At 38.5% G+C, this 26,048-nt stretch overlaps 1 protein-coding gene across 3 annotated transcripts; it reads right to left on the bottom strand.

Moving 5' to 3' along the window:
* Positions 1–873: 873 nt before the first annotated feature.
* LOC133555120 (interphotoreceptor matrix proteoglycan 2-like) lies at positions 874–25,970 on the bottom strand. 3 transcript variants are annotated; one of them, XM_061904619.1, is made up of 20 exons: positions 25,781–25,970; positions 25,550–25,717; positions 25,203–25,369; positions 25,103–25,131; positions 23,103–23,135; positions 22,916–22,971; positions 20,719–22,202; positions 20,498–20,650; positions 20,361–20,419; positions 20,252–20,272; positions 19,902–20,155; positions 19,752–19,813; positions 19,449–19,677; positions 14,870–16,356; positions 14,568–14,787; positions 11,607–11,817; positions 7,740–7,928; positions 7,462–7,657; positions 6,012–6,091; positions 874–5,909 (listed from the first exon to the last, which is right to left on the bottom strand). In XM_061904619.1, the coding sequence occupies exons 1-20, from the start codon at positions 25,857–25,859 to the stop codon at positions 5,876–5,878; spliced, it is 5,211 nt and encodes a 1,736-aa protein (XP_061760603.1). In that variant the 5' UTR covers positions 25,860–25,970; the 3' UTR covers positions 874–5,875. The 3 variants fall into 3 exon arrangements, with proteins under 3 accessions (XP_061760603.1, XP_061760604.1, XP_061760605.1); XM_061904620.1 differs by having other exon boundaries at positions 20,722–22,202; XM_061904621.1 differs by having other exon boundaries at positions 25,550–25,647; positions 25,781–25,898.
* Positions 25,971–26,048: the final 78 nt, after the last annotated feature.

Below are 26,048 nucleotides of genomic sequence, written 5' to 3'. Positions count from 1 at the left end.
GCACGTCCAAGGGCGCAGCTAATCCAGTTGCGGCCCGACACACAGCCCGCAGGTGGCGGGGGAGAGGAGTCACGAGGCGGGAAAGGAAGGCAGGAATCCGGCCAGGTGAAAAAGCGGACTGGGATGTCGAAAAACCAACGTCGAAGTTGATCATATCAGTGGGAGAAGGGCAAAGATCCAACAGTGTTTGGCGGTCATACACAAGCAGTGAGCTGACAGAGACGAAAAGAGACCCAAACCACACAAAAAGGAACAGAGCCGACAGCGAGAGACAGCCAGCCAAAGCACATACTGGTGCCATCTTCTGGAAACTCAGAAGTGACGTTACTCAAATAGTGAAAGGTAAGTGTTGTTTTTTTAGTAACCAGCAAGCACAGTACAGTTAGTAGAACTGTGATTTTTTTTACTGTGTATTTGATAGGTGCCTTCTGAAATGCAACTATTTATTTTATTTATATATATATATATATATATATAATACAATTAATATATATAGCTAGAATTCACTGAAAGTGAAGTATTTCATATATATATGTAAATGAAATATATATGAAATACTCGAGTTGGTGAATTGGACGTAAATATATCCCTCCCCTCTTAACCACACCCCCCGCCCCTACCATGCCTCCGCCCCACCCCCAACCACGCCCCCACCACCTCACCTCCCGAAATAGGAGGTCTCAAGGTTGGCAAGTATGGGCTGGCTGGACCTACCTTTAGAGATGTACTGTGGGATGGACCTCTATATAGGCAGCCACCCTGGAGGACACCCTGCATGTCCAACTGGGAGATTCTTGGGACACTCAGCAGGGACTACAGTACTGCCTTAATCAACTTTTCAGAGTAAAACGCCAAATTGAAGGAAAGACACAATTTGCAGGATTTTTTTTTTATTAAAAAAAATATAAAACCCAATTCCACCAAACTTTGTAGAGGTGCATATGGACCCAGGAATAACTTTTGTTGAGGTTGTGGATAAATGGGTCATTACAATAATGCATTATTAGAGTCAAGAATGATGAGCTCAAATACCTCACTTTCACTGACTGACAACCAAATTAAAAGCACAAAGTGAAGGTAAATAATCAGAAATAAAATTTATGTAATGAAAGCCTGGCAAAAAAAAAAAACACGAACTTGTATCTACTTATTAGAAATCATGCTTTCCTTACTTTATGCAAATACTGGGGAGACCCTAAAAACCAAGGCGCTCGATTAAATATCTTACCGTTCTAAATGCCATTTTTTAATGCTAAAAAACATTATATCTATAATAATTGATCAAGTAATTCCGGAACTAACGTGTCTTCTCTTTATGCACTGTCAGCAGGGTCAACGAACCACCAATTATATCATTTCCATCAAACACATTAATTACACAGCTCTCTGTTCACTGTGTGATTGTAAAAACAAACAAGTCATACAGTCCGCATATTGGAACGCGTTGCCATAAATAATACAGCGCGAGAAAAAAAGAGAACTTCTGCATGTGGCAGAAGAATACAAAAGTGGAATAATGAATAGTTGTGTGTTGCTAAACTGAATAACGACAACATCTTTTTTGTTCTTTTTAGTTTTGTAGTTTAGTTTTTCCCTTTATGTCGCCCAAACATGAGGCAGACTCTTGATGGCAGGTGTCAAAGAAAAGGAAAGTTAAATAACAAACTGTCGTGAAACTAGACATGGTATAAAATGTTCAGAAAGTGTGGAAATCAGCATTGGTTGCATGCAACGTTCACTCTAAGGTACGCGCCAGTGCAATTGCATACTGCTCACGCGTCCTCTGTGCACGCCAAATCTAGGCCGCACATAAAATCGAATAAAAATATAAGCGCATATCAGTGTGCACGTCTGCCGTTGCTCACTTGTGGGCCACTGAATGCTCAAAGAGTTTTAGCGTTTGCTCACATATATGAAAAATTGGAGGGAAATTTGGTTGCATGTTTGGTCCAAGCTGCTTAAATGTCACGACCATCGTGAAGGATAAATATTAAACTTTGAAAATGTGAAAATATCTGTTCTTAAATATAACTAAGCAGTGTAGTGGTCACATTATTTACACTGATGTCATGGCAATGTTTGTTTGCTGCTGCGATTAAAAAAACAACAACTAAAAATTAAGTAACACAATACGCACAGGCTAAACACATTCTAGAAAAGACATACAGCACAATCATGATTCTATCATGAAAACATTCATACAAAAAAAAAAAAAAAACAGTACATATGTATGATTGATGTAAACGTGCATGCTTGCACTCTGTGCAGGCAGCTGACTGGACCGAGACCACAGGATGACGTTAATTGATCTGAGGTGAACTTGTAATGTTTGTTTTAAGGGCTCTGCGTCGCGTCCACGAGCTAACAAAGCTAAGCAAGTTATAAAAACCGGGGCCGCCCCATGCTGAAACTGGTGCCCTAAGCAGAATTTATTTTCTTTTCCATTCAATAATTGACACTTTATATGTGTTTCTTCATGCAAAGTGGGGCTTCCAATGGATCGGGGGGCCCTACACACAGCAAGTTTTTGGCCTACTGGGTAGAGCGGCCCAGCTAACAAAGCTACACAAGCTAACAGAGCAACACAAACCAAAGAGCGACAAAGGCACTGAGGAGGCATCACACTGGCCCAAACAACTAACACACACAAAGACAATCAACACAGTTCTTGCTCATCACGAGCAGCTTTGACAAGCATTGACAGCAATGTGGACAGATAATGAGGCAGGTCAGAACCAGAATACAGGAGGTCCTCGAGTTACAACATTTCATGTATCGACGTTTTGTGGCGTTGACGCAAGACCATAATGCATTCATACTTTACAAACAGAAAAAAGTAGTTATGCGCACGTTAAGGAAGAATACATAGTCATGCATCGCTAGACTGAGAGAGGACACGTCACTTCTGTTCTTTTTAGTTAACTGTTTCCATTCGCCATGTCTCCCAAACATCAGGCACAGTTGCAACATTGGAAACATATGTTGCATGCTTGGTCCAGGCCGCTTAAAGGTTACGACCATCATTGAAGACAAAAATGGAATTCTTGATCCTGTGAAAGGATCTGCTACTATGAAATAGACATTGATATCCAAGCAGCATAGTTTTTTCATTATTCCTGTTTCTATTTCGCTTGCAACACCCCTCCTAGTTTACAAGACAACTACAGGAATAAAATTAAGGATTAGTTCAATTTGTATTATTCCTTAATTTAAAGCAGGGGTCACCAACCTTTTTGAAACCAAGAGCTACTTCTTGGGTACTGATTAATGCGAAGGGCTACCAGTTTGATACACACTTAAATAAATTGCCAGAAATAGCCAAATTGCTCAATTTACCTATAATAAATTAATCTATATATAGAAAAAAATGGGTATTTCTGTCTGTCATTCCGTCTTACATTTTTTTTCATTTTTGTAGAGAATAAATGATGAAAAAAACACTTAATTGAACGGTTTAAAAGAGGAGAAGACATGAAATAATTAAAATTTTATTTTGAAAACAGTTATCTTCAATTTCGACTCTTTAAAAGTCAAAATTCAACCGAAAAAAATGAAGAGAAAAACTAGCAAATTTTAATCTTTTTGAAAAAAAAAAAAAAAAAATTTATGGAACATCATTAGTTATTTTTCCTGATTAAGATTAATTTTAGAATTTTGATGACATGTTATAAATAGGTTAAAATCCAATCTGCACTTTGATATAATATATAACAAATTGGACCAAGCTATATATCTAACAAAGACAAATCATTATTTCTTCTAGATTTTTCAGAACAAAAATTTAAAAAGAAATTCAAAAGACTTTGAAATAAGATTTAAATTTGATTCTACAGATTTTCGAGATTTGCCAGAATAATTTTTTTGAAATTTAATCATAATAAATTTGAAGAAATTTTTTACAAATATTCTTTGTCGAAAAAACAGAAGCTAAAATTAAGAATTAAATTAAAATTGATTTATTATTCTTTACAATAAAAAAAAAATACTTGAACATTGATTTAAATTGTCAGGAAAGAAGAGGAAGGAATTTAAAAGGTAAATGTGTTTAAGAATCCTAAAATCCTTTTTAAGGTTGTATTTTTTCTCTAAAATTGTCTTTCTGAACGTTATAAGAAGCAAAGTAAAAAAATAAATGAATTTATTTAAACAAGTAAAGACCAAGTCTTTAAAATATTTTATTGTATTTTCAAATTCTATTTGAGTTTTGTCTCTCAGAATTAAAAATGTTGAGCAAAGCGAGTTCAGCTTGCTAGTAAATAAATAACATTTAAAAAATAGAGGCAGCTCACTGGTAAGTGCTGCTATTTGAGCTATTTTTAGAACAGGCCAGCGGGCCACTCATCTGGTCCTTGCGGGCTACCTGCTGCCCGCGGGCACCGCGTTGGTGACCCCTGGTTTAAAGCTACTGAGTGTCACAGACAAGTGGCTGCCTAGAGGGCGCTCACTTTCAAACAAGCAGAAAGAAATATATACGATGTATATAAAAAACAGCGATGATATTTGTCTAAAAAATATATATTTTAACGGTGCAGATTTTCAAAAGTTATTTCGGTTACTTTTTGGTGGGGCATGAAGGTTTCATTTGCAATCTGGGAATGCATCTACAATCAACCTCATGCAGACACATGCAGAAAGTGACATACTGTATAATCGTGACTGTGGAGCAAAATTTACACCAATGCATATCCAATACATATTATCGAGACTACAAGGATGTGTTTTACATGTATATTTAAGTTATCATAGGTCATCTTTACATCCTTTTGTTCTTAATCATCTTTTTTGTGTACGTGCAAGTGCAACGAACATGCGCATTTGTGTGAGACAGTCGTGATTGAAAGCCTGAACGGCAATATTCTTATTCGGCCAGAATGGCAATACAAGTTTAACTTGTAATTGTGACAAATATAAACATCCATCCATCCGTTTTTCTACCACTTGTCCCTTTTTGGGGTCGCGGGGGGTGCTGGAGCCTATCTCAGCTGCATTTGGGCGGAAGGCGGTTTACACCCAGGACAAGTCTTACCTGTTAAATCTGTTCTCTTAAACCGTTATTAGTATAATATGCTAGCTGTTCTTACAGGCTTTGCTTTAAAACAAATCATTTTTAGCTAGTGTCATACAGAACCTTAATTCAAATTTTCGTAACTGCATTTTGTACTTCATGTGTTGTGTGCACAGTGTGACTGACTGTAACAGTGTTCATTTGGATATAATTCTGGTTTGAAGTCCAACTTAAAATACAACTCCACTAACAGTACATCGCCGTAGACCGAGGACCTCCTGTAGGTTTAGATCATGTCCATAACAACAGAGACATTTTCAAAAATGTACATTCTCTCTACTTGGGTGTTGAAAAAATGTCCATTCTCCACAAGTGTAGTTAAAAAAAAAAGTATGTCAACATAAAACATGGTTAGTTTGCCTAAATAATCCATCCATCCATTTTCTACTGCTTGTCCCTTTTGGGGTCGCGAGGGCCTAAACAATCCACCCAGTTGATTTGGTCAAGTTTATAGAACGTCATTCCTAATGTTGTGTTGTTAAATAAGTTTTTAAATATATGAAGTAATGTCACACATTTCTTATGACATGAGACGATATAAGCTGTTTTCTTTTCACACCATCAGCCAAGTTTTCCAAAAACTCAGTTTTTAACCACAAACACCTGTATTTTGTTTATGTAGACATAGCCTGAAAAGGCCGATGTTAGCAGAGAACAACAAAGAAAAAGGTATAAAAGTGAGCACCGTCCTGTCCAATCAGGAGCTCTCTCCCATCAGGTGACTGCACAAACATGTTCATTAGCGTAACCACACTGACTTCATGGATGTTACTTTAGAAAAAGGTTCCGTACTTCAGAGTTCCATGTTTATTATGTGGTGGAGCTTCCTCGTCGCTCCAGGAAACTGCTCCAGAAAGAAACACAAAATGAAGAATTCATTAGTTTAATTGTTTCATACTTGATGCTTCTTTTAGAATTACCATCGCTTTATAACACAATCACTCACACTTGCGTCTGTCGCACAAAGTCAGCAAAATGTTGATCTCTGCTGCAGAGCTCGATGACCCTGAGACGCTCCTGGATTTCCTGCAGTAGGTTAAAGGTCAGTGAGACAACCGGTAAGCTGCAGGTATGAGTAGGTCATCAATGTCCAAGATTAAGGACATTGACTCTATGTCCACAACACATACAGTGGGGCGAAAAAGTATTTAGTCAGCCAGCGATTGTGCAAGTTCTCCCACTTAAAATGATGACAGAGATCTGTAATTTTCATCATAGGTACACTTCAACTGTGAGAGACAGAATGTGAAAAAAAAATCCAGGAATTCACATTGTAGGAATTTTAAAGAATTTATTTGTAAATTATGGTGAAAATAAGTATTTGGTCAACCATTCACAGCTCTCATTGATGGAAGGAGGTTTTGGCTCAAAATATCACAATACATGGCCCCATTCATTCTTTCCTTAACATGGATCAATCACCCTATCCCCTTAGCAAAAAAATAGCCCCAAAGCATGATGTTTCCACCCCCATGCTTCACAGTAGTTATGGTGTTCTTGGGATGGAACTCAGTATTCTTCTTCCTCCAAACACGACGAGTTGAGTTTATACCAAAAAGTTCTATTTTGGTTTCATCTGACCACATGACATTCTCCCAATCCTCTGCTGTATCATCCATGTATCCATTTTGGTATAAACTCAACTTGTCGTGTTTGGAGGAAGAAGAATACTGAGTTGCATCCCAAGAACACCACACCTTCTGTGAAGCATGGCGGTGGAAACATCATGCTTTGGGGCTGTTTTTCTGCTAAGGGGACAGGACGATTGATCCGTGTTAAGGAAAGAATGAATGGGGCCATGTATCGTGAGATTTTGAGCCAAAACCTCCTTCCATCAGTGAGAGCTTTGAATGGTTGACCAAATACTTATTTTCCACCATAATTTACAAATAAATTCTTTAAAATTCCTACAATGTGAATTCCTGGATTTTTTTTTTCACATTCTGTCTCTCACAGGGCCCTGCAATGAGGCAGCGACTTGTCCAGGGTGTACCCCGCCTTCCGCCCGATTGTAGCTGAGATGGGCGCCAGCACCCCCCGCGACGCCGAAAGGGAATAAGCGGTAGAAAATGGATGGATGGATGTCTCTCACAGTTGAAGTGTACCTATGATGAAAATTACAGACCTCTGTCATCATTTTAAGTGGGAGAACTTGCACAATCGGTGGCGGACTAAATACTTTTTTGCCCCACTGTATTTTACAAACCATCTTTATCAATGAGTTTTGTCCACATGGAGTCAATTAATCCGTTTGTATGACAGACATTTTTGAACTCCATTGGATTACATGAACATTTTTTAACAGCAAAGTGGATAAGTGTTTTTGTAAACATGCTTGCTGTTGTGGACGTGGCCTGAGACCCTGATATGAACATTGAATGAGAAAAATGTCGCACTTCTTTTGTGAGTGCCGTGTTCTGGTAGATGTGTCGGACCTCATCACTTCCGAGATCATTAGAGGAAGTTGTGGGGCTGCTGTACCGGGGACGGTCATCGTCGTAGCGCCGGTAATACTGAGTGGTGATAGGGTCGCTCTCAAACATGGGGTTGAATTTGGTTGCGCGCTCCAGTGTTGCCATGCTGTCACCTCGTCTGCAATGCAACATTTGTAAAGTTAGCTTTTCTTAGTATAAGAAGTGGTGTCATGTAAACACAGAATGACTGCTGTGCTAACCTCAGCGGATCCTCCATGTCCTCACTGTCATATTGGTCCCGAAGAGTCCTGGCCAGGAAGAAGATGATTCCAGCCGCCACCATTAGAAAACCCGCGACCGAAGCGATGGCGATGCCGACCACCAGTGGCTCGGAGACGTACTCCTCACAGTGCTCACCACGGTACCACCAGTTCTCACCTACACGACATCTGCATGGAGAAACAACTTCAAAGTCCTATTTCAGATTGAACAATATGATACTAGTTGCTTGTTGAACAACCAGTTATTTATATTGAAAATTCATTTTCGGATCGAAAATAGCAAAAATCTAAACTAACAATCTTCACTGCAGTCCAAATCTTGGCTCTTGGTACCGTACTGTTACTGTATGTTGCTGCTGTCTGATGATAACATTATTACTCCTCTGCTGTTACTTCTTAATTTGTGATCGAGCATCAACTGCTAATCAGTGTTCATTTTGACAGCAGTTTTTAATTTAGTTTTAGTCATAGTCTCTAGATGAAAATGTATTTTAGTCTAATTCTAATCATCTAAATTGACATAGTTTTAGTTAACACAATTACACAGCATTTCAGTCAGCTAAAAAACAGTAAATTTCGTCGACCAAAATATAAAGTATAAAATATAAGGCGTATTTATTTGAAAGCACCTTTATTTAGATTAGCTGCAAATCATTTGTTTAACACAAAAGTAGCATTATCTTATTGTCAAGCGTAATGTACGATGCATACGAGGATCAACGGTGATAAATATCTTTCAGGCACCTTTTCTATTTCTTATGCTATGTCTCTGGCAAAGCAGGTACTGTATTTATATGTCTTGTGAAACTGAGTTGCAATGCATGGCTTTATTATAATTTCTTTATGAACCCAAACCAGAAGCAGCAAATACACATAACTTATAGTTGTGTAGATGTCACAAAGATTCATCTGCTGATGGCATCATATAGCGTCAAAATAAAATGTGTCCTCTTCTCTATCTCCTAGGTGTAGAGCTATTACGATGTGGAACTTTTTAAATCCATACATTATTGTTTTTGCTGTGAAAAAAATGCAACTTCCTCATCTCACAAGGAAAAGCATTTGATTGTCTCGCCTTCGTAACTAACTGCCGGTCTTCTTTCAAATGTGTGTGCTGTTAAATAACTGTGATTGGACGTATTCCGAACTCGTTCCACCCATCTATACAAGATGAAATTAAGTATGACTGGATTTCCTTTCTGTCAACATTTTCGTCTCGTTTTTATTAGTCAACGAAAATGTTAGGTAATTTTGTTATCGTCTTAGTCAATGTGCATTTTGTTTTGATTCGCAATCTTAATTTCATCAGTGGAAAATAGGTTTTGGACGATAACCAAGACAAAAAATATTAGTCAACGAGATTAACACTGCTGCTAACATTACGTTAAGTACATTTTTGGGTTTTAAAAATAATGCAAAATACTTGTTAATGATGTTATAATGATGTAAAGTGTTGTTTAAGGATGTTGCAAAGATAAACTGGAAATGTATCATGTTGTAACTATAAGCATGTTTAAAATAAACTTAAACCATATTGTAACATGTAGAGGATAAATAGGATCTTAGTCAATGTGCATTTTGTTTTGATTCGCAATCTTAATTTCATCAGTAGAAAATAGGTTTTTGACGATAACCAAGACAAAAAATATTAGTCAACGAAATTAACACTGCTGCTAACATTACGTTAAGTACATTTTTTGGTTTTAAAAATAATGCAAAATACTTGTTAATGATGTTATAATGATGTAAAGTGTTGTTTAAGGATGTTGCAAAGATAAACTGGAAATGTGTCATGTTGTAACTATAAGCATGTTTAAAATAAACTTAAACCATATATGTAACATGTGGAGGATAAATAGGGTTTCACTTGCAGAGCACTTGTTTTATTCTTTAAACTCCAAACTAGTGCAACTGCGGGTGAGGGAAACAGAATATTTTCAACTCCATGTTTGACAGTAGTGACGCTGTTGTTGGATTCATATTCAACATTTCTCTGCAAACAGTCCACTGGATGCCAAACACCTCCATTTTGCTGCGATGTGACCACATTATATTCGCCTGGTGCCCATGTGTGATTCATTTAGGTGTTGATTGTCATACTTCAGACTGTACGTGTGTTTTCTTAAGCACTGCAGGATGTCAGTTCATTACAGAAAAATGTGTTACTAATGCTTTTCTTGCTCCAGCCTTGGAATTCTGGGTTGCTCCCTCACCTTTCTCACAATCATTCTTAATGATAGTCTTGTAATCTATTCCAGTCTTATGCAAGTCTAAAATCTTGGCCCTGACAATAAATATTCTCTATAAAAAAATATTTTTATTATTTGGCTTCACAGTACTACACTTCTGTTTTTGTACGATTAAAAAAAACACAGTGAGGAATGATTGTGTTTTTGCAGGAGATGTTTGTTCCAAAGAAAAACTGTAAAAATGGCTGTAAAATATTTATAAGAGAAAATACAATCTGCTTTACTACAAAACTCAAAACTAGTAAAGTCGGCACGTTGTGTAAATCGTAAATAAAAACAGAATATTCATCAAAAACATATTTGGAACATCCCTCAAGTGAACAGGTTGGTGCCTTGATAGGGTATAAAAACAGCTTCCCTGAAATGCTCAGTCATTCACAAACAAAGATGGAGCAAGGGTCACCACATTTTGAACATATGCGTGAGCAAATTGTCGAACAGTTTAAGAACAACATTTGTCATCGAACTATTGCAAGAAATTTAGGGATTTCATCATCTAAGGACCGTAACATCATCAAAAGGTTCAGAGAATCTGGAGAAACCAGTGCACATAGGTGGCAAGGCCGTGACCTTTGAGCCCTCGGGCAGCACTTTATCAAAAAACGACATCAGTGTGTAAAGGATATCACCACATGAGCTCAGGAACACTTCAAAAAACCATTGTCAGTAAGTACAGTTTGTCGCTACATCTGTAAGTGCAAGTTAAAACTCTCCTATGCAAAGCGAAAGCCATTTATCAAAAACACCCAGAAACGCTGCCGGCTTTGCTGGGCCAGAGGACTGATGCAAAGCGGAAAAGTGTTCTGTAGTCTGACAAGTCCAAATTTCAAACTGTTTTTGGAAACTGGACGTTGTGAAATCCGGACCGAAGAGGAAAATAACCATCCAAAATGGTATAGGCGCAAAGTTCAAAAGCCAGCATCTGTGATGTATTGGGGTGTAATAGTGCCCAAGGCATGGGTAATTTACACATCTGTGAAGGCACCATTAGTGCTAAAAGGTACATACAGGTTTTGGAGCAGCATATGTTGCCATCCAAGCGAAGTCTTTTTCATGCACGCCCCTGTTTATTTCAGCAAGACAATGCCAAGCCAACATTCTGCAGGTGTTACAGCATTATGGCTTTGTAGTTAAAGAGTGCGGGTACTAGACTGGCCTGCCTGTAGTCCAGGCCTGTCTCCCAATGAACGTGTTTGGCACATTATGAAACATACAATACAACAACGCAGACCCTGTTGAACAACTTGAGCTGCACATCAAGAATGGGAAAGAATTCCACTTGAAAAGCTCCAAAATTTGGTCTCCTCAGTTCCCAAATATTTACTGAGTGTAGTTAAAAGGAAAGGCCAAGTAACACAGTGGGAAAAATGCCCCTGTGACAACTCTTTTGCAATGTGTTGCTGCCATTAAGTTCTAAGTTAATGGTTATTTGAAAAGAAAAAAATAAGTTCAAACAAATATCTTGTCTTTGCAGTGTATTCAATTGAATATTATTTGAAAAGGATTTTCAAATCATTGTATTCTTTTTTTATTCACAATTTACACAACGTGCCAACTTCACTGGTTTTTTTGAGTTTTGTAGAAAAAACAGTCTGACCTGCAAATGGCGCCTTTGCCAGCGATGACATCACATTTTCCATCGTTGAGGCAGAAGTCTTCTTGCACGTCACAGATGCTTTGACATGGTAGCCCATCCACGCTCAGGTATCCAGCATCACACACACACTCTGCCTCGCCAGACCATTGATTGACCATACACTGTGAGAAGGCGTTACATGCTTGGAACTTACAGGGGTCGGCTTTGTCGCCTGGACACAGAACACAAAACACAAAATGATGGCTTTGGATGTATATGCTTTGTTTGACATATTTCTCGTTGTGTGTTCTAGAATAACTTTTGAAATAAGAACAGGCAGTAACAGAAGTGCAACAGATGTCAACAAGAAGGTGTCTTACCAGCATTAGTCACTCACGTTATTCCCAGACGGATTAACTGATCTATGACAGCTTTTATAACATGTCAGAGCCTGTTACTCACTCATAGAATTAACAGCAGTACGCAAATAGACAATCAGCATGTAAAATACAAATTACACAAGTAAAATTCAACCTTATTGAATACAGGCTTTTAGTTTGTCCTGTGAGAGCTTTTCACACCAAAATGTAAAAAATGGAACTTGTTCCCAATGAGAGCTTTACTTTGACATGCTTTTTGTGTGTGTAAAAAATGCAATGCTTGCATAGTTCATAGTTTGTTTGACGTGCTTTTTGTGTGTAAAAAAAAAAAAATGCAATGCTTGCATAGTTCATAGTTTGTCCAATTTGGTCTCAAGAAATAAACGTGTGAATGCTGAAGAGCAAAGCAGCCAACATGAGTGCTTACTGCAAAGCAATGCAGTCCATTTGGAAGAAAACCCCACGTTACATCAGAAGATTTGTTTTAATGGCATTGAGAGTGTTTTATACAGTTCATAACATTTCATCTTACCATCGCAACAAAAGTCAAAGTGTCGCATACGATTCCATTTAAAATACATTTTGCAAATCCCACGTATGAAATGATGTACAACATTCACACGTCAAAATGAGTTTCAGCCAAATAATTTTCCACTTTTCAAAATTCCAAATTTTTCCAAAACTAATTCCCACTGGAATGAATGAAGACACTCTGTAATTTGTTAACAAATTTCACTGTCAAAACATTCATTCATTTGGGACATATAGGCTAACAATTTTCCACTTTCCAAAACTTGTTTTTTCTCTAATTGCGCATACAAAATTAATTCCCTTTGACCTTGAGAATATTTACTATGTTTACGTTAATTTTGTGTGTTGTTAGATAATGACAGCAATTTGGCAAAGTTTAGCTACAACTGTTGGCAATCATTAAATGTGTAGACTTGAAAAAACAACATGGCTGCAAATTGTTTATTGCTTCTCATTGACTGCTTTTGTGTGCGTGTTGTATGAGCCAAGCCTAAATGCCAGATAAATACTTCTGACCGACAAGCAATTTTTATTCAATATATTTAGTTATCTGAAAAATATAGCAATTTAAAAAATATATGTTTTTTGTTAAACCATTTATGGTATAACATAAGCTGTTGATGGTGTTTTTTGTTATATTTTTTGTTTTATAAACACAACTTTGAGCAAGTTACAACGGCCCCTTTTAGAGTAACAATTTTCCCTTTTTTTTTTTTTTAATTCCTCACGCCTCCCCTGGAACATGCCTATTTACAGCAAATAACTGTCATAGGTTTTAACAATCAAACAGGAAGTTGACTTTGAAAAACAAAGACACTAAAAAGAAAAAAAGAAGAAGCGAGAACTTTTTCTTTAATTTACATTCCTAAGTCAAATCAAACGCTTTGAGCTTCAAAGCATGTACTCAACGCGACATTTTGCTAACAATTTCTACATTCAAAGAGTACCACTTGTTCCAACATTCCACATTCTTATGTAACAGAATGTCCCATTGAAATTGGTTTTAGTTTATTTCTAACATACATACAAAAATCACAGACTCATAGATAGTTACACAATTCAAACCTGGGTCCGCCTCCGTAACCTAATCACAAAAACTTAACGACATCAGACTCCCATGCAAAGTGTTAAGGACGAGACTTAAACGCACGTCCACGTCGACAGGCAATCCCATCCCAAAACTCCGAAATGCACAAACCCAATACCAGAGCACCCTTTATCCTCCAACCAGGAGGTGTGTGGTCAATGAATTGGCCAACACATCAATTAAATCAAGATTATTTGACATCTCTTACTACATCCACATGTCAACTACAAACTTTGTAGTTCAAACTATTACAGCTGAAGAAAGCTTTAGCTCTTACAGTACTTTTAGCACATTTTATACTGAGATATATTTTCTTACATGCTAGAATAGTTTGGTGGGTGTTAGCATAGCCTTTCTCCTCATGTTAAATAGTCTTCAACTACATAGCATATCTCTGTAGATCTGCTTAACATATTTGGGTACCCCTTGCTATCTTGCTTGCATGTCAAGTGCAAGCAAACTAACTGTTAGATGTTTGAGTTGTAGTCATTTAAATAGTGCATATCTACATGTTTACTACTTCCACATTCCTCACCTGATGTAAACCATACTACAGTCAAAAATGTTCTCACATTCTGGGCTATTTTCACATCCCGAAAATGTTGGGATTTCAAAATTTAAGTAACAAAAAATTCTGAGAATTCTTACTACTTCCTCACTATTTATCGCTCAGCCAAGTCTTAGTTAGGATATGTTAGTTTCAACGGTCACATTGTGATACAGTGTTGCTAATTAACCTATCTCCAGGCACATATCTTTGGAGGTGGAAGGAAGCTGGAGCAGCCGAAAGAAACCCACACAGTCACGGGGAGAACATGCAAACTCCACACATAAAGACCCTGAGCCCTGGAATCAAACCCAGGACATTCTCTTATTGAGAGGCACGAGCACTAACCACTGTTTCACCGTGCTGAAGATAGCTAGGAATAAAAACTTAAAATAGTATAGTTATTTTAATAATTTTGTTTTTAATTTTGGTCTTACCTGATTCGACATCCAGTGAATACTTGTCAATGGCGAGGTTCATGGTCTGATAGGCCGTGTTAGCGAAGTCCTCAAGAATGAGGAAGACAACGTTGGCAACCCCATTAGAAACCGGTTTGTCAAACCTCATACGGCTGTTGACCACAATACTGCCATTTCTGAAGTTGAGGATCTCCAGGTTCTGAAAGTTGTTCAGGTTGGACTGCAAGTGCGGAACGAGCTGAAATGAAGACAAAGTAACAAATAGCATGTTATTCTTGTCTAAAATGTTTAATCTGCTTTGCAATCGTCCAATTTCTCACCAGTTGTAGAAATCGTTGCTCGAGTGCCTTGTATTCAGGGGAACTCTTGTTAAAGAGGTCCATGGAGAATGCCATGTTTGTCACTCGGAGTCTGAAGAACACAGTCAAGGCTTGAACTGGCCTAGTTGGCAATGCCATTGCGTCCAATTCTGAGCCCTGCACCTCACTGGAATAACCACTGCTGTCACCTTCTGTCACCACGCCTCCATACTGGAACATGTCAAGGCTGACATCAATACCTGGCACATCCGACATGTTATCTTTGATTGGCTGAATTTTGCTTGCTTTTGTACTTTGAGAGATTTCCTGTGTTTTTAAGACCTCCAAGCTCGTGCTGGAATCTTTGTCTGATGAATGACTTTTTGTATCAGTGACTTTTGAAGACATTGTGCTTGATAGACTATGGTCATAATTTGGGTGTTCTGGCTGAAGCGAATCCTCATCTTCAGGCGCAGAGTCTGACACTCGTGTAAAGGGCGAGTCTTTTTCAGGAGAAAGGGCAATGGGGTTTGGGTCTAAACTGAGGGAAGACAAAGTGGTGACAGGCACAGAGGCAGCAGTTGTTGTAACTGTTAATATTTCATCCACAATCAGGTCATCTTCAAGGGTCCCAGGTATTGGTTTTGTTGGTTCGGAAAGTTCGAGTTGCTCCTCTATCACCTCAACCTCATCATGGTGGATTTCTGGAAGTGAAAAATTTGGTTCTTCAGGTAGAAACTCTCTATCAGGCCATTGTAGTGTGATTGCATCCAAGTGTGATTCTTTGACTGTGACTGGTTGTACTTCTTCAAATACTGGCTCTTGTGTAGTGTCGTCATGTTGTCGAGTTGCAATGACTGGGTGCTCATGAGTCCACGTCTGCGAGTGAGGAGTTCTTGTAACTGCCACAAAATTGTGATGTGCCTGAGTCAAATGAAACTCCTCGTACGGGCCGGATGTTTCCACGGTTTGCACAGACAACTCAACGGTTAAGGTGCCCTTGGGTGAAAATACAGGTGCATGAGTGGTAGAGAACCGAGGGTCTGTGCTAATGTGTGGTGTGACTAAAACCTGATCCAAGATTAGGTCCTCCATGCTGCCACTTGGCTTATAGTCCTCTAATGTGGAAAGTGTTGGTAAAGGTGTAGCAGGGGTGAAGTTGAAACCCATAACATCATCCCTTTCACTGGTTAGTAACTGAACAAGAGCATCCCGTTCATTCTGGATTCCATCCTCCTCATCCAACTCCTCCAGATCTGGTGGTGGCAGAATCTCAAGATGGCTTTCACCATAAAAGTTTGCTGCCATTTCCCAAGACTGGGGAACGATTTCTTGTCCTTCTCCTGAGAAGCCAAAGCCAGAGCCAGATCCATCATCTAATGTGAACTTCTGGCCTCTTTGAGTATTGAGTGGCGTTTCAACACTGTCACGGTCCTCTTGGAAGGGTTCGTTTCCAGAACCAGTAGAGTAACGTATGAGAAAGCCCTCCTTGTCAATATTCCCAACAGCTGTCAATCAAAACCACACATAGTGGGATTACTAGAACGTATAACAACACATGTACAGACTGTAAGGAGTTCTGATGCTAGGATACTTTATTGAAGAAGACCACTTTGAAGAAAAGCATAAATAAATCACTGAAAACATGTTTTATATTCGAGTTTCTTCAAAATAGCTACCCTTTGCTCTGATTACTGCTTTGCAGACTGTTGGCATTCTCTCGATGAGCTTCAAGAGGTAGTCACCTGAAATGGTTTTCACTTTACATGTGTGCTTAAAGCTCATCAAGAGAATGCCAAGAGTGTGCAAAGCAGTAATCAGAGAAGTGTGTCTATGTTGAAGAAACTAGAATATAAAACATGCTCTGTTATTTCACCTATTTTTGTTAAGTACATAACTCCACGTGTTCATTCATAGTTTTGATGTCTTTAGTGACAATCTACAATGTAAATAGTCATGAAAATAAAGAAAACACATTGAATGAGAAGGTGGCGTGTCCAAACTTTTGGCCTGTGCTGTATGTATGTGTATATATATATATATATATATATATATATACACACACATAAAATGTATATATATGCACATCCATTGCTTTCCTCCTCTCCAAGGTTCTCATAGTCATCATTGTCACCGACGTCCAACAGGGTCATTATTGTCACCGGCCTACCGAGGATGTCGTAGTTTGTGCAGCCCTTTGAGACACTAGTGATTTAGGGCTATATAAGTAAACATTGATTGATTGATTGATTGATATATAAATACACATACACAAACACACATATACAGTATGTGTGTATGTATATATAAATATTTACAGTATATATATATACTGTATGTATCCATGCACACATGCAAACAAACATACATACACACATACACACACACACACACATATATATATATATATATATATATATATATATATATATATATATATATACTGTATATATATACATATATATATATATACATATATATATATATATATATATATATATATATATATATATATATATATATATATATATACACACACACAGTATATACCGTATTTTTTTCACGTATAAGTCGCTGCGGAGTATAAGTCGTTCCGAAGTATACGTCGCTCCGGCCGAAAATGCATAATAAAGAAGGAAAAAAACATATATACGTCGCACTGGAGTTTAAGTCGCATTGTTGGGGGAAATTTATTTGATAAAATCCAACACCAAGAATATACATTTGAACGACAATTTAAAATAAATAAAGAATAGTGAACAACAGGCTGAATAAGTGTATGTTATATGACGCATAAATAACCTACTGAGAAGGTGCCTGGTATGTTAACGTAACATATTATGGTAAGAGTCATTCAAATAACTATAACATATAGAACATGCTATATGTTTACCAAACAATCTGTCAACCCTAATTGCTAAATCCCATGAAATCTTATACGTCTAGTCTCTTACGTGAATTACCTAATAATGTTATTTGACATTTTACGGTAATGTGTTAATAATTTCACACATAAGTCGCTCCTGAGTATAAGTAGCACCCTTGGCCAAACTATGAAAAAAACTGCGACTTATAGTCCTAAAAATACGGTATATATATATATATATATATATATATATATATATATATATATATATATATATATATATACATATATATATATATATATATATATATATATATATATATATAAGGGCTGTCAAGTGATTATTTTTTAAATCAGATTAATCACACTCTTTTACTGAAATCAATCATGATCAATCACCGGTTATTATTTTGCTTGCATAGATAAGAAAATACCCCAATATTGGGATACAAATGGAATTTGGTAGTCAGAATGTCAAACACAAACTTTTTAAAATGTTTTGCTAAACTACAAGTTGTTGATTTGCTCAAACCTTAGTGACGGTAAGTATAGTAAGAATTATGTGTATATTTTAAAAGTATTTGCAATAATACAGCAAATTAGGTAGGGATGTACAGTATGGAATGCACCATAAAGTCCAGACTGCAAAAATGATTTGCGCACGCGTGAACCGCTGCAATTCCTGCCCTGTGAGGGTCTCCGCTCTGCAGTCTGCTCTCGCAACAAAAGCATTGCTGACCTGTGAGCCTGTGAGTGCTTTGGAATGAGGTAGAGCCTCACAGCAGCAACCGTCACTGCTCGTTGAGGACAGTACTGCTGCATTTTTGAGTCTCCAAGACACAAAAAAACCCTCCAATGACACCAGAATAAGTCGCAAGATTTGTCGCTCATACCTGTTTACAAAAAGTCGCCAAGAGGATTGGAAAGTCACCAGATTTAGCGACAGAGTCGCCAAGTTGACAACACTGCAGACGGTGGCTGTCCATTTATAAAATAATTTTTCCAATTTTCATGTATCTATGGTAAACCCAAGTAAACAGCCGCCAGCGTTGTTTGCTGTCCATGTAGCATTCATACTAGAGATACCATCGTCATGTTCAAGTTTCGCTTATAGGAAAGTATAGGAAACTTTGTCGCTTCAAGACTGACTAATAACTAGAGGTGGGGGAAATAATAGATTTTTAGATGCATCGCAATTCGGACATGGAAGATTATCGAATCGATTATATTTAAAAACATATATTTTTTTTTTTATGTTGCAAGCGATAAAGGCTTATTTAGTGAAATGAAAATAAATATAACACTGCATCAATATACATAATCGAATTGTAGCTCCTGAATCGTAATCGTAATCAAATCGTGAGGTGCCCAAAGATTTGCACCTCTACTAGTAACCTCGGTTTAATCTAAAGTTCTGTTTTGACCGACACATAGCACATCACTCTGACTATCATCACATTGGCATGTGATGTGGTCACTGCCTCACTGCCTGTGCAATGTGCACCATCTTCTGGCGGTCAAAACAAACACTGTGATTAATATTTTCATCCATTCATGATAACGCGACAAAAATGTTTTATAATCACATGCGTTAACTTTGACAGCCCTAAAATATATATACGCCCGAATGCAGCTGAGATAGGATCCAGCGACCCCCCGCGACCCCAAGAGGGACAAGCGGTAGATAATGGATAGATGGATATTTAAAATATATCATATATAGTAACAACTCACTGTTTTGTGTGCTTGGCAGTTGATGTGATATTCCCTCAGGAACTGACGTTGGGAAAGTAGTACTCTCATCAACCATGAAGACGTCATTTTCGCTCACCGCTCCAATGTTTGTGCCTTTCCATGAGTCAAACGAGTCGAAAAGGAAGTCATCTTTCTTCAATAAAACATCACTGCTTTCCATCCCCGGACTTGTTGCATCCGGTGGCCTCTCTGCAGCAAGGACATTATCCTGTCCAAGGTGATTACTACACATTAATCAGCGGTGAGGACAATTGATGAAAAAAAGTTGTGTTTGAAGCTCACCATGTTATCAAAGGTGTCAGGTGGTCGACTAGTAGGATTCCTTGGAGGCAACCAATTGTCAGCTGAAGGGCAAGTAACAAAAGAGACAATGAGACTGCTCTTCTCTTGTTTTTAGGAAATAAAACTGCTCGTGAATCAGCGTCTAGTTACCGTTCTCTGTCAAAAGCGGGTTAGCGAGTGTCTCCAGGCTGCTGTTGGTCAGGAAGTTATCTTTGCGCAGTGCTTCTGTAATGTAGTTGCGGAAGTCGGTGATGGTATATACAACAGTTGGCTGCTCGGCGGTGACAGGGTAATTCTTCTCCACCAGGTTATTCTGCAGCGTGATGAAATCAAATGTCTCCTTCGAGATGCCACCACTGTCCACCTCTAAAGTAATGGCATAGTGGACATGAACAACCAGACCCCTGAAAATACAAAAAAATACCTAAAATGAATCTGTTCTGTCGTTCTTTTCTTCGTATAAGTGCAACTGTCTAAATTCTAAAAGGACGCAGACTTACCGCTCTAGGTCCTTCTGAGGCCTGACATCATAAATAAAAGATAAACATAAGTCTAAAAAGGTCTCAACAAGTATATTGATGATTTAATCCTACTGTAACAATTGTATACCTGAAATCAATCACAAAGGCATTTTTGAAGCCTGGCACTTTCTCAAACACATCACCAATCTAGACAAAGAAACAAACTTGCAATTTTTTATGTCTGAAGAACAATTGATCATCCTCATGGGTTGCATATTATAGTACCTTGCGGGTGAAGTGTCGGACAAGCTGCTGGTATTGGAAGCTACTCGGGTCTCTGAGAGCGTTGTTGTAGGTTTCTTCTTTCAGTGTAATGCTCAGCTCCACAATTTGATCCTTAAGTGGCCTCAGGATGGTGTTGTCGATTTCATTACCCAGCTGATTGTGCACGGATACAAAAAAAAAATGGTGTTGTCGAAGAAACTTCTGGAATACAAATAACTCACCACGTTCTGCTGCTCCTCAAAGGGGAAATCTAACAAGTTGTCATCAGCCTTCAGGGCGCTGTCGGTGGGATCTGGGTAGTTGCCATTATTGTACTCGACAATGTACCTTGTGGTGGCATCACCTGTTGCTAGGCTGACTGTTTCATGGACAGGCGCCTCTGTATGTATCCTGTATGTTGCTGTAACATCTGTAGGGATGAGCTGGACTTTGTCAGGGAGAAGTCCTGTTGGAGTTGTCTGGGCGCTTTCTTCAAGCGGGGTGACATGATCCTCATGTGATACCATTGGGACAAGTTGTTCGGTAACCCCATCTCCCGGAGAAAATTGTTTCGTTTTGCTTGTATTATCACCTAAAGGTGAAGAACTGGTTTCTTCTGATGTATTCCCCACCTCAGATTCATCATTAAGGTCCAACATTACTTTAGGTTCCTCTGATTCGGTCCCTGCCAGTAATACATCCGATCCATCTACTATAAAATCTGTAGTGTCATCATATGACTCTGGATGTGCTTCTTCAATTATTTCTTCTATTGGAACTTCAGTTTCAGAACCTTCTGATGTGGACTCCACTGTAACCTGTACTGCTTCCGTAGTTTCAACCATAGGTGTCTTGTCGACAAATGGCAAGTCAAGGTGGTTTCTGTGTGGTTCTAATTTATTGTCACTAACAGGGTCTACATATTTGACCTCTTGTGTTGCTATTTCCGAAGGGTTAATTTCCTCTACAAGCTCTATATCAGGTGACAGCTGTTTGTCTTCTGTTTCTACGACAACCTCTGCCCCTGCTGGTACAATGGCTGCTTCAGCTGTGATTTCCCCCAGTTTTCCAGTATCCTTAAGAGGAGTTTCATCTTGCTTCAGAGCTGTCTCCTCGATGGATTTGGGTGAGTCTTCCACTGATTCTCCTTTGTTTGGGGCATCTTCTTTTGCATTCTTTAGTGTTGTTGTTTCCACTTCAAGTGACTGAACTGCTTCTTCCGCCGTATCAGTCAGCTCTATGTGGTCCTTTACAACATGTGAGGGAATAGCTCCATCTACAGGGTGAGGGGTCACTCCACTATGATCAGACATCACAGTTGCCTCTAGAATGGGAATTTCACCTGTCTCTATGTTGTGGCTAGTTTCTTCTTTAGTAGTGAGTACTAAAGTCTGGGAGAAATCATCTTCTTTTCCAATATGGGTAAGAGTTGCATCACTTTCAAGTTCTTCAGTCACGACATCTGGCTGATCAAAACTCTCGGGCGAAACTTCCTCATCAAAGGAGGTGACCCCGGCAGAACTGTCCTCTTGTAGGACAGTCATGTCCTGGGGAGTCGGCTTAGAGATTAACTTTACCACTGTTGTAGTGCCGTCAGACTGACCTGTGGCATTAGAGCCACAGCCTCTCGGCTTGTCTGGCACAGCAGTGACTGCCGGGTCAGAGGGGAAATCCACAGGAATCTCTGTTAATTCTTCTTCAAAGACAGTGGGGGAGATCTCTTCACCTGGAACATTCCAGTGAAACATAAAATTCATGTTAATTACTTTCATAAAGTTAAGATAAACCTTCTTCATCATAAAAGCACAAACATAACACAGAGACATCAAACTATAGTTCTCAACCAAACTTCGGACAGTTCCAAGACCATTTTTTGAACAAACCCCAGACCTAGTGCGTCAGCGCGCCCATGTGGGTGCAATGACCCTGATACTCCTCCAGCAGTAAGCTCGGGAACACCTCAGCGGCTGGTCCTCCATTGACCAGGCTGTGGCCTGTAAATAGGCTTAATATGCTATTCTGGGAGTCCCAGCACCCACAGCTTGCTCAGATAAGACCAAATGGGGTGGAAGGTGAGTGACAGCAGAAACAGATCACAAACCTGTAAGTACCATTCTACACCTATCGTCTCCACAGCTCTCGTGACCACTGTGGAATACTTTTACTTATTCACAACATGGTCACCAATCATCTCATCACTTTTCGTTATAATGACTGAATACTAAAATACTAAAAATGTGTCACAAAAATATCAAGTTCTAGACAGCTTTTTTAAAGCAAGTTTTAAATAAGGTAAGATTGTTTTATGCCATGCCTCCGTGGTTGGATTTTTAATTTTGGGGAGTTTTGGTAATCCGAAAAAGATAAGAACAGGCACCAATGGGTAAGAAAAGTCGGTTTTGCATAAAAGGACCCCTTTAATACCAGGTAACAATTTACCTGGCTGAGCGCTGGTCAGAAGTCCTCCAGTATTGGCCCCAGCTGTATTTTCCGAACTGAAGGACACAAAACGAAAGTAAAAACACAAGAAACAAATCCTTGATCAGTTGTGTAAAAAATATTGTCAAAACAATACAACTACAAATGAAAAGAGGTACAGTCGGATTAATATTTGGAGATAGTATACCTGCACAAAGGTAGGCCTGAACTGCTTGCAGCACTGTAGCAGTTGAGGACACACAACACACGTTTCATCAACAACAACATACGAAACATTTTTGACAAATGTGGAGCCATCTATCATACTTACCACAAAATTTACATATTGTCAGCCAAGACTATTTTAGAGCATCAGCCTAAGAATGTTAAGCATACGGCACCTTGTATTTTGAAATTTTAGCATTTGCATTTTTCATGAAAACAGAGACAAAACACAGGTAGTGTGTTGGTAGTGTAAGAACGGAAACACACTTTTTATGACTGACAACATTGCAGACTCTTGTAAATCTACAGTGGAGCGCTTTGACAAAACACAATTTCACCCTTAAAGGCCACCATACACCTAGGTGTGGTTCATACTAATTTGGAAAATCCCTGGAAAAGGAAAAACAGGCCACAATAACTTTTAGTCTGGTCTTGACAGAAACCGAAGACTAATATACACAGTTCAAGTCGCGTCTTAAGACCCGCTTGTATTCTTTGGCTTTTAACACTACGTGAGTTGTGTCGTCCTCTGTTCTCTGTTGTCCTCTGTGTTTTTTTTTTATACACTTTGATTTCTATTTTACTGTTTTAATTGATTTTACCCTTTAAAATAGTTTTTAATCATATTGTTTTTATATTGTTTTTATTGGTTTTATATTTATTTATTTATTTTTTTTATTCAGTCATTGGTGGAGCATAATATATATATATATATATATATATATATATATATATATATACTTTTTTTATTTTATTTTATTTATTTATTTTACAATTGTTTTTAACATGGCTGTGCAGCACTTTGGAAACATTATTGTTGTTTAAATGTGCTATATAAATAAAGTGGATTGGGTAATGTGTTTTTTGATAAGTGTCTTACTATGTGTTCTCAACTGTTAAACTCAACAACCTATTTCAATTCAACCCATAAGATAATCGTTAAACTAACCCTAACCCCTAAAATAGCTACATGAGTGTCTACATGATTTTAACAAATGGGGGGGATAGGTCCGTGGCCGGTCTGGCCTGGATGCAATGCTAACAGCCATTAGAGTACATTCCAGCACTTGTCGTATGTCCAGTTTGGAAACAGAAGCCATTACACCCCTTGCATTCAAGGAATCATTTTATTACACTAATGTATGTCAATAGTATAGCAAATAAACTAGGATATACCTTTGAGTAGTCTTTGTAGCAGCATAGAGTTAAACTTATTTGACACAACCATTATTGTGTAAATATCTGGCTACACGAGTGTGTAGTTTTTCATCATGATAAGGCATCCGGACACACCTCCAAGATGACAAGGGCAGGAAGAAAGGAAGGAATATAACAACCAGCTGTGATGGATGTTATATCACTGCTGGATACTACTTCAAAATAGATTTGAAGTGGAGAAGATTCCAGTAACAACCTGTAGCTCTGCTCAATTCCATGCCCAAGAGGATTAAGGCAGTGCCAGATAACAATGGTGCTCACATTAAATAGTCACACCAACCACACTATTTGTGACTGTACTCACTTGTGTTGTACATTTTACACAATAACGTTTGTGTGTAGAAAAAATATATATGTATATATATATATATATATATATATATATATATATATATATATATATATATGGCTATACACTGACTACTCTATAATGTACATCCAAGTCCTTTTCTATGCACAATGTGGAGTCCCTGAGTAGCTTCGTAGCGATATATTTTTTTTTAATTATGTGTACATAGTGTAATCATTTAGTGTGCAATATGTAGTAATATTATTACTTGTTAATTTTTTCATAGTTTTTAATTATATGTTACTTATCTTATTATTGCGTGTACATCTGCAAAGCAACCACAAAATAGATAAATTGTTGGATGAATAAAGTCTATGCTATCCTATTCTATAATTCCTTATTGCTTTGTGGGAGTCTAAAAGCAAGCACTGAGAGCATGTAAAAAGGGCATGGCTCAACATTAACATGACACTGACCTGCTCAGGGGTGTTGCCTTGCCAACTCTCTGAAAGAGACATGAAAAGCTATCTTTGAAACTTGTAGACAATGTAAAGGAGAAAAACACTGAACACTCACACTTCTAATGAGGCTTATGTGCTCCTCTGATTGACTGAAGAACCCGCCGATATCTGTGATGCTGATTGAGCCGTCCATGCACCGGCCAACCCAGTCCTGGTACTGATCACGTTCTGGCAGCTGGTCCCAAAATATCTTGAAGGCCTCCCACACAGTTTCCTGACACACTGTAACAAAGCAGAAAAAGGTGGAAGTAAGAAGATGTGTTTGAGCCATGTTGTAGGTTTTTAGCAATGACTGCAAGCTCTCCGACCCCCCCTGCCATGGACTGCATGTGCAGCATTTAATTTACAAAGTGTTTTGAGACAGCTACTCCAGCACTTAAGGCCAAATGTTCAAAGACAAACCTCTGAGGTGAAAATAGTTAAGGTGGTTGGAGACCGCTTGGTCCAATGTCTCCTGACTGCAAAGTTTCACCCCGCTGGGGAACAGAAGGTTTCTTTTTCTGCGAGCCAGAGATCCGTGATGTCTGAATAGAAGCTGTAGATCTTCAGAAGAATTCTTTGTCTGCTCACCTGAGGGTTATGAGGTGAGAGGTCAATGCGGGTGAGAACACAGCTGAGTGAACATTTCCAGACCTGTATCCATGTTGACGCAGACACACATCAGCAGCGTTCCTATCGTCCAGATCCACAACTGGCTATGCTTTCCCGCCATTTGGAACCAACACCGCAGCTCACGTCCTCAGCTCATGTAGAGGTTCCTGCACACTTGTCCAGACAGCCTTTGGTGACGTCGTGGCTGAACAGAACCTGCCGGATGGCTTCATCTCAGGTGAGCAGATGGGCACTTTAATCCTATTTGCTAAGCCGTTGGGTTGGATGAGTGTCAGTGGGCAAACATTAT

The sequence above is a fragment of the Nerophis ophidion genome, linkage group LG06 (assembly GCF_033978795.1).
Source record: "Nerophis ophidion isolate RoL-2023_Sa linkage group LG06, RoL_Noph_v1.0, whole genome shotgun sequence".
In the NCBI taxonomy this organism is placed as follows: Eukaryota; Metazoa; Chordata; class Actinopteri; order Syngnathiformes; family Syngnathidae; genus Nerophis; species Nerophis ophidion.
Note: the sequence above shows the minus strand (reverse complement) of the source record. Positions and strands in the feature narration are given on the sequence as shown.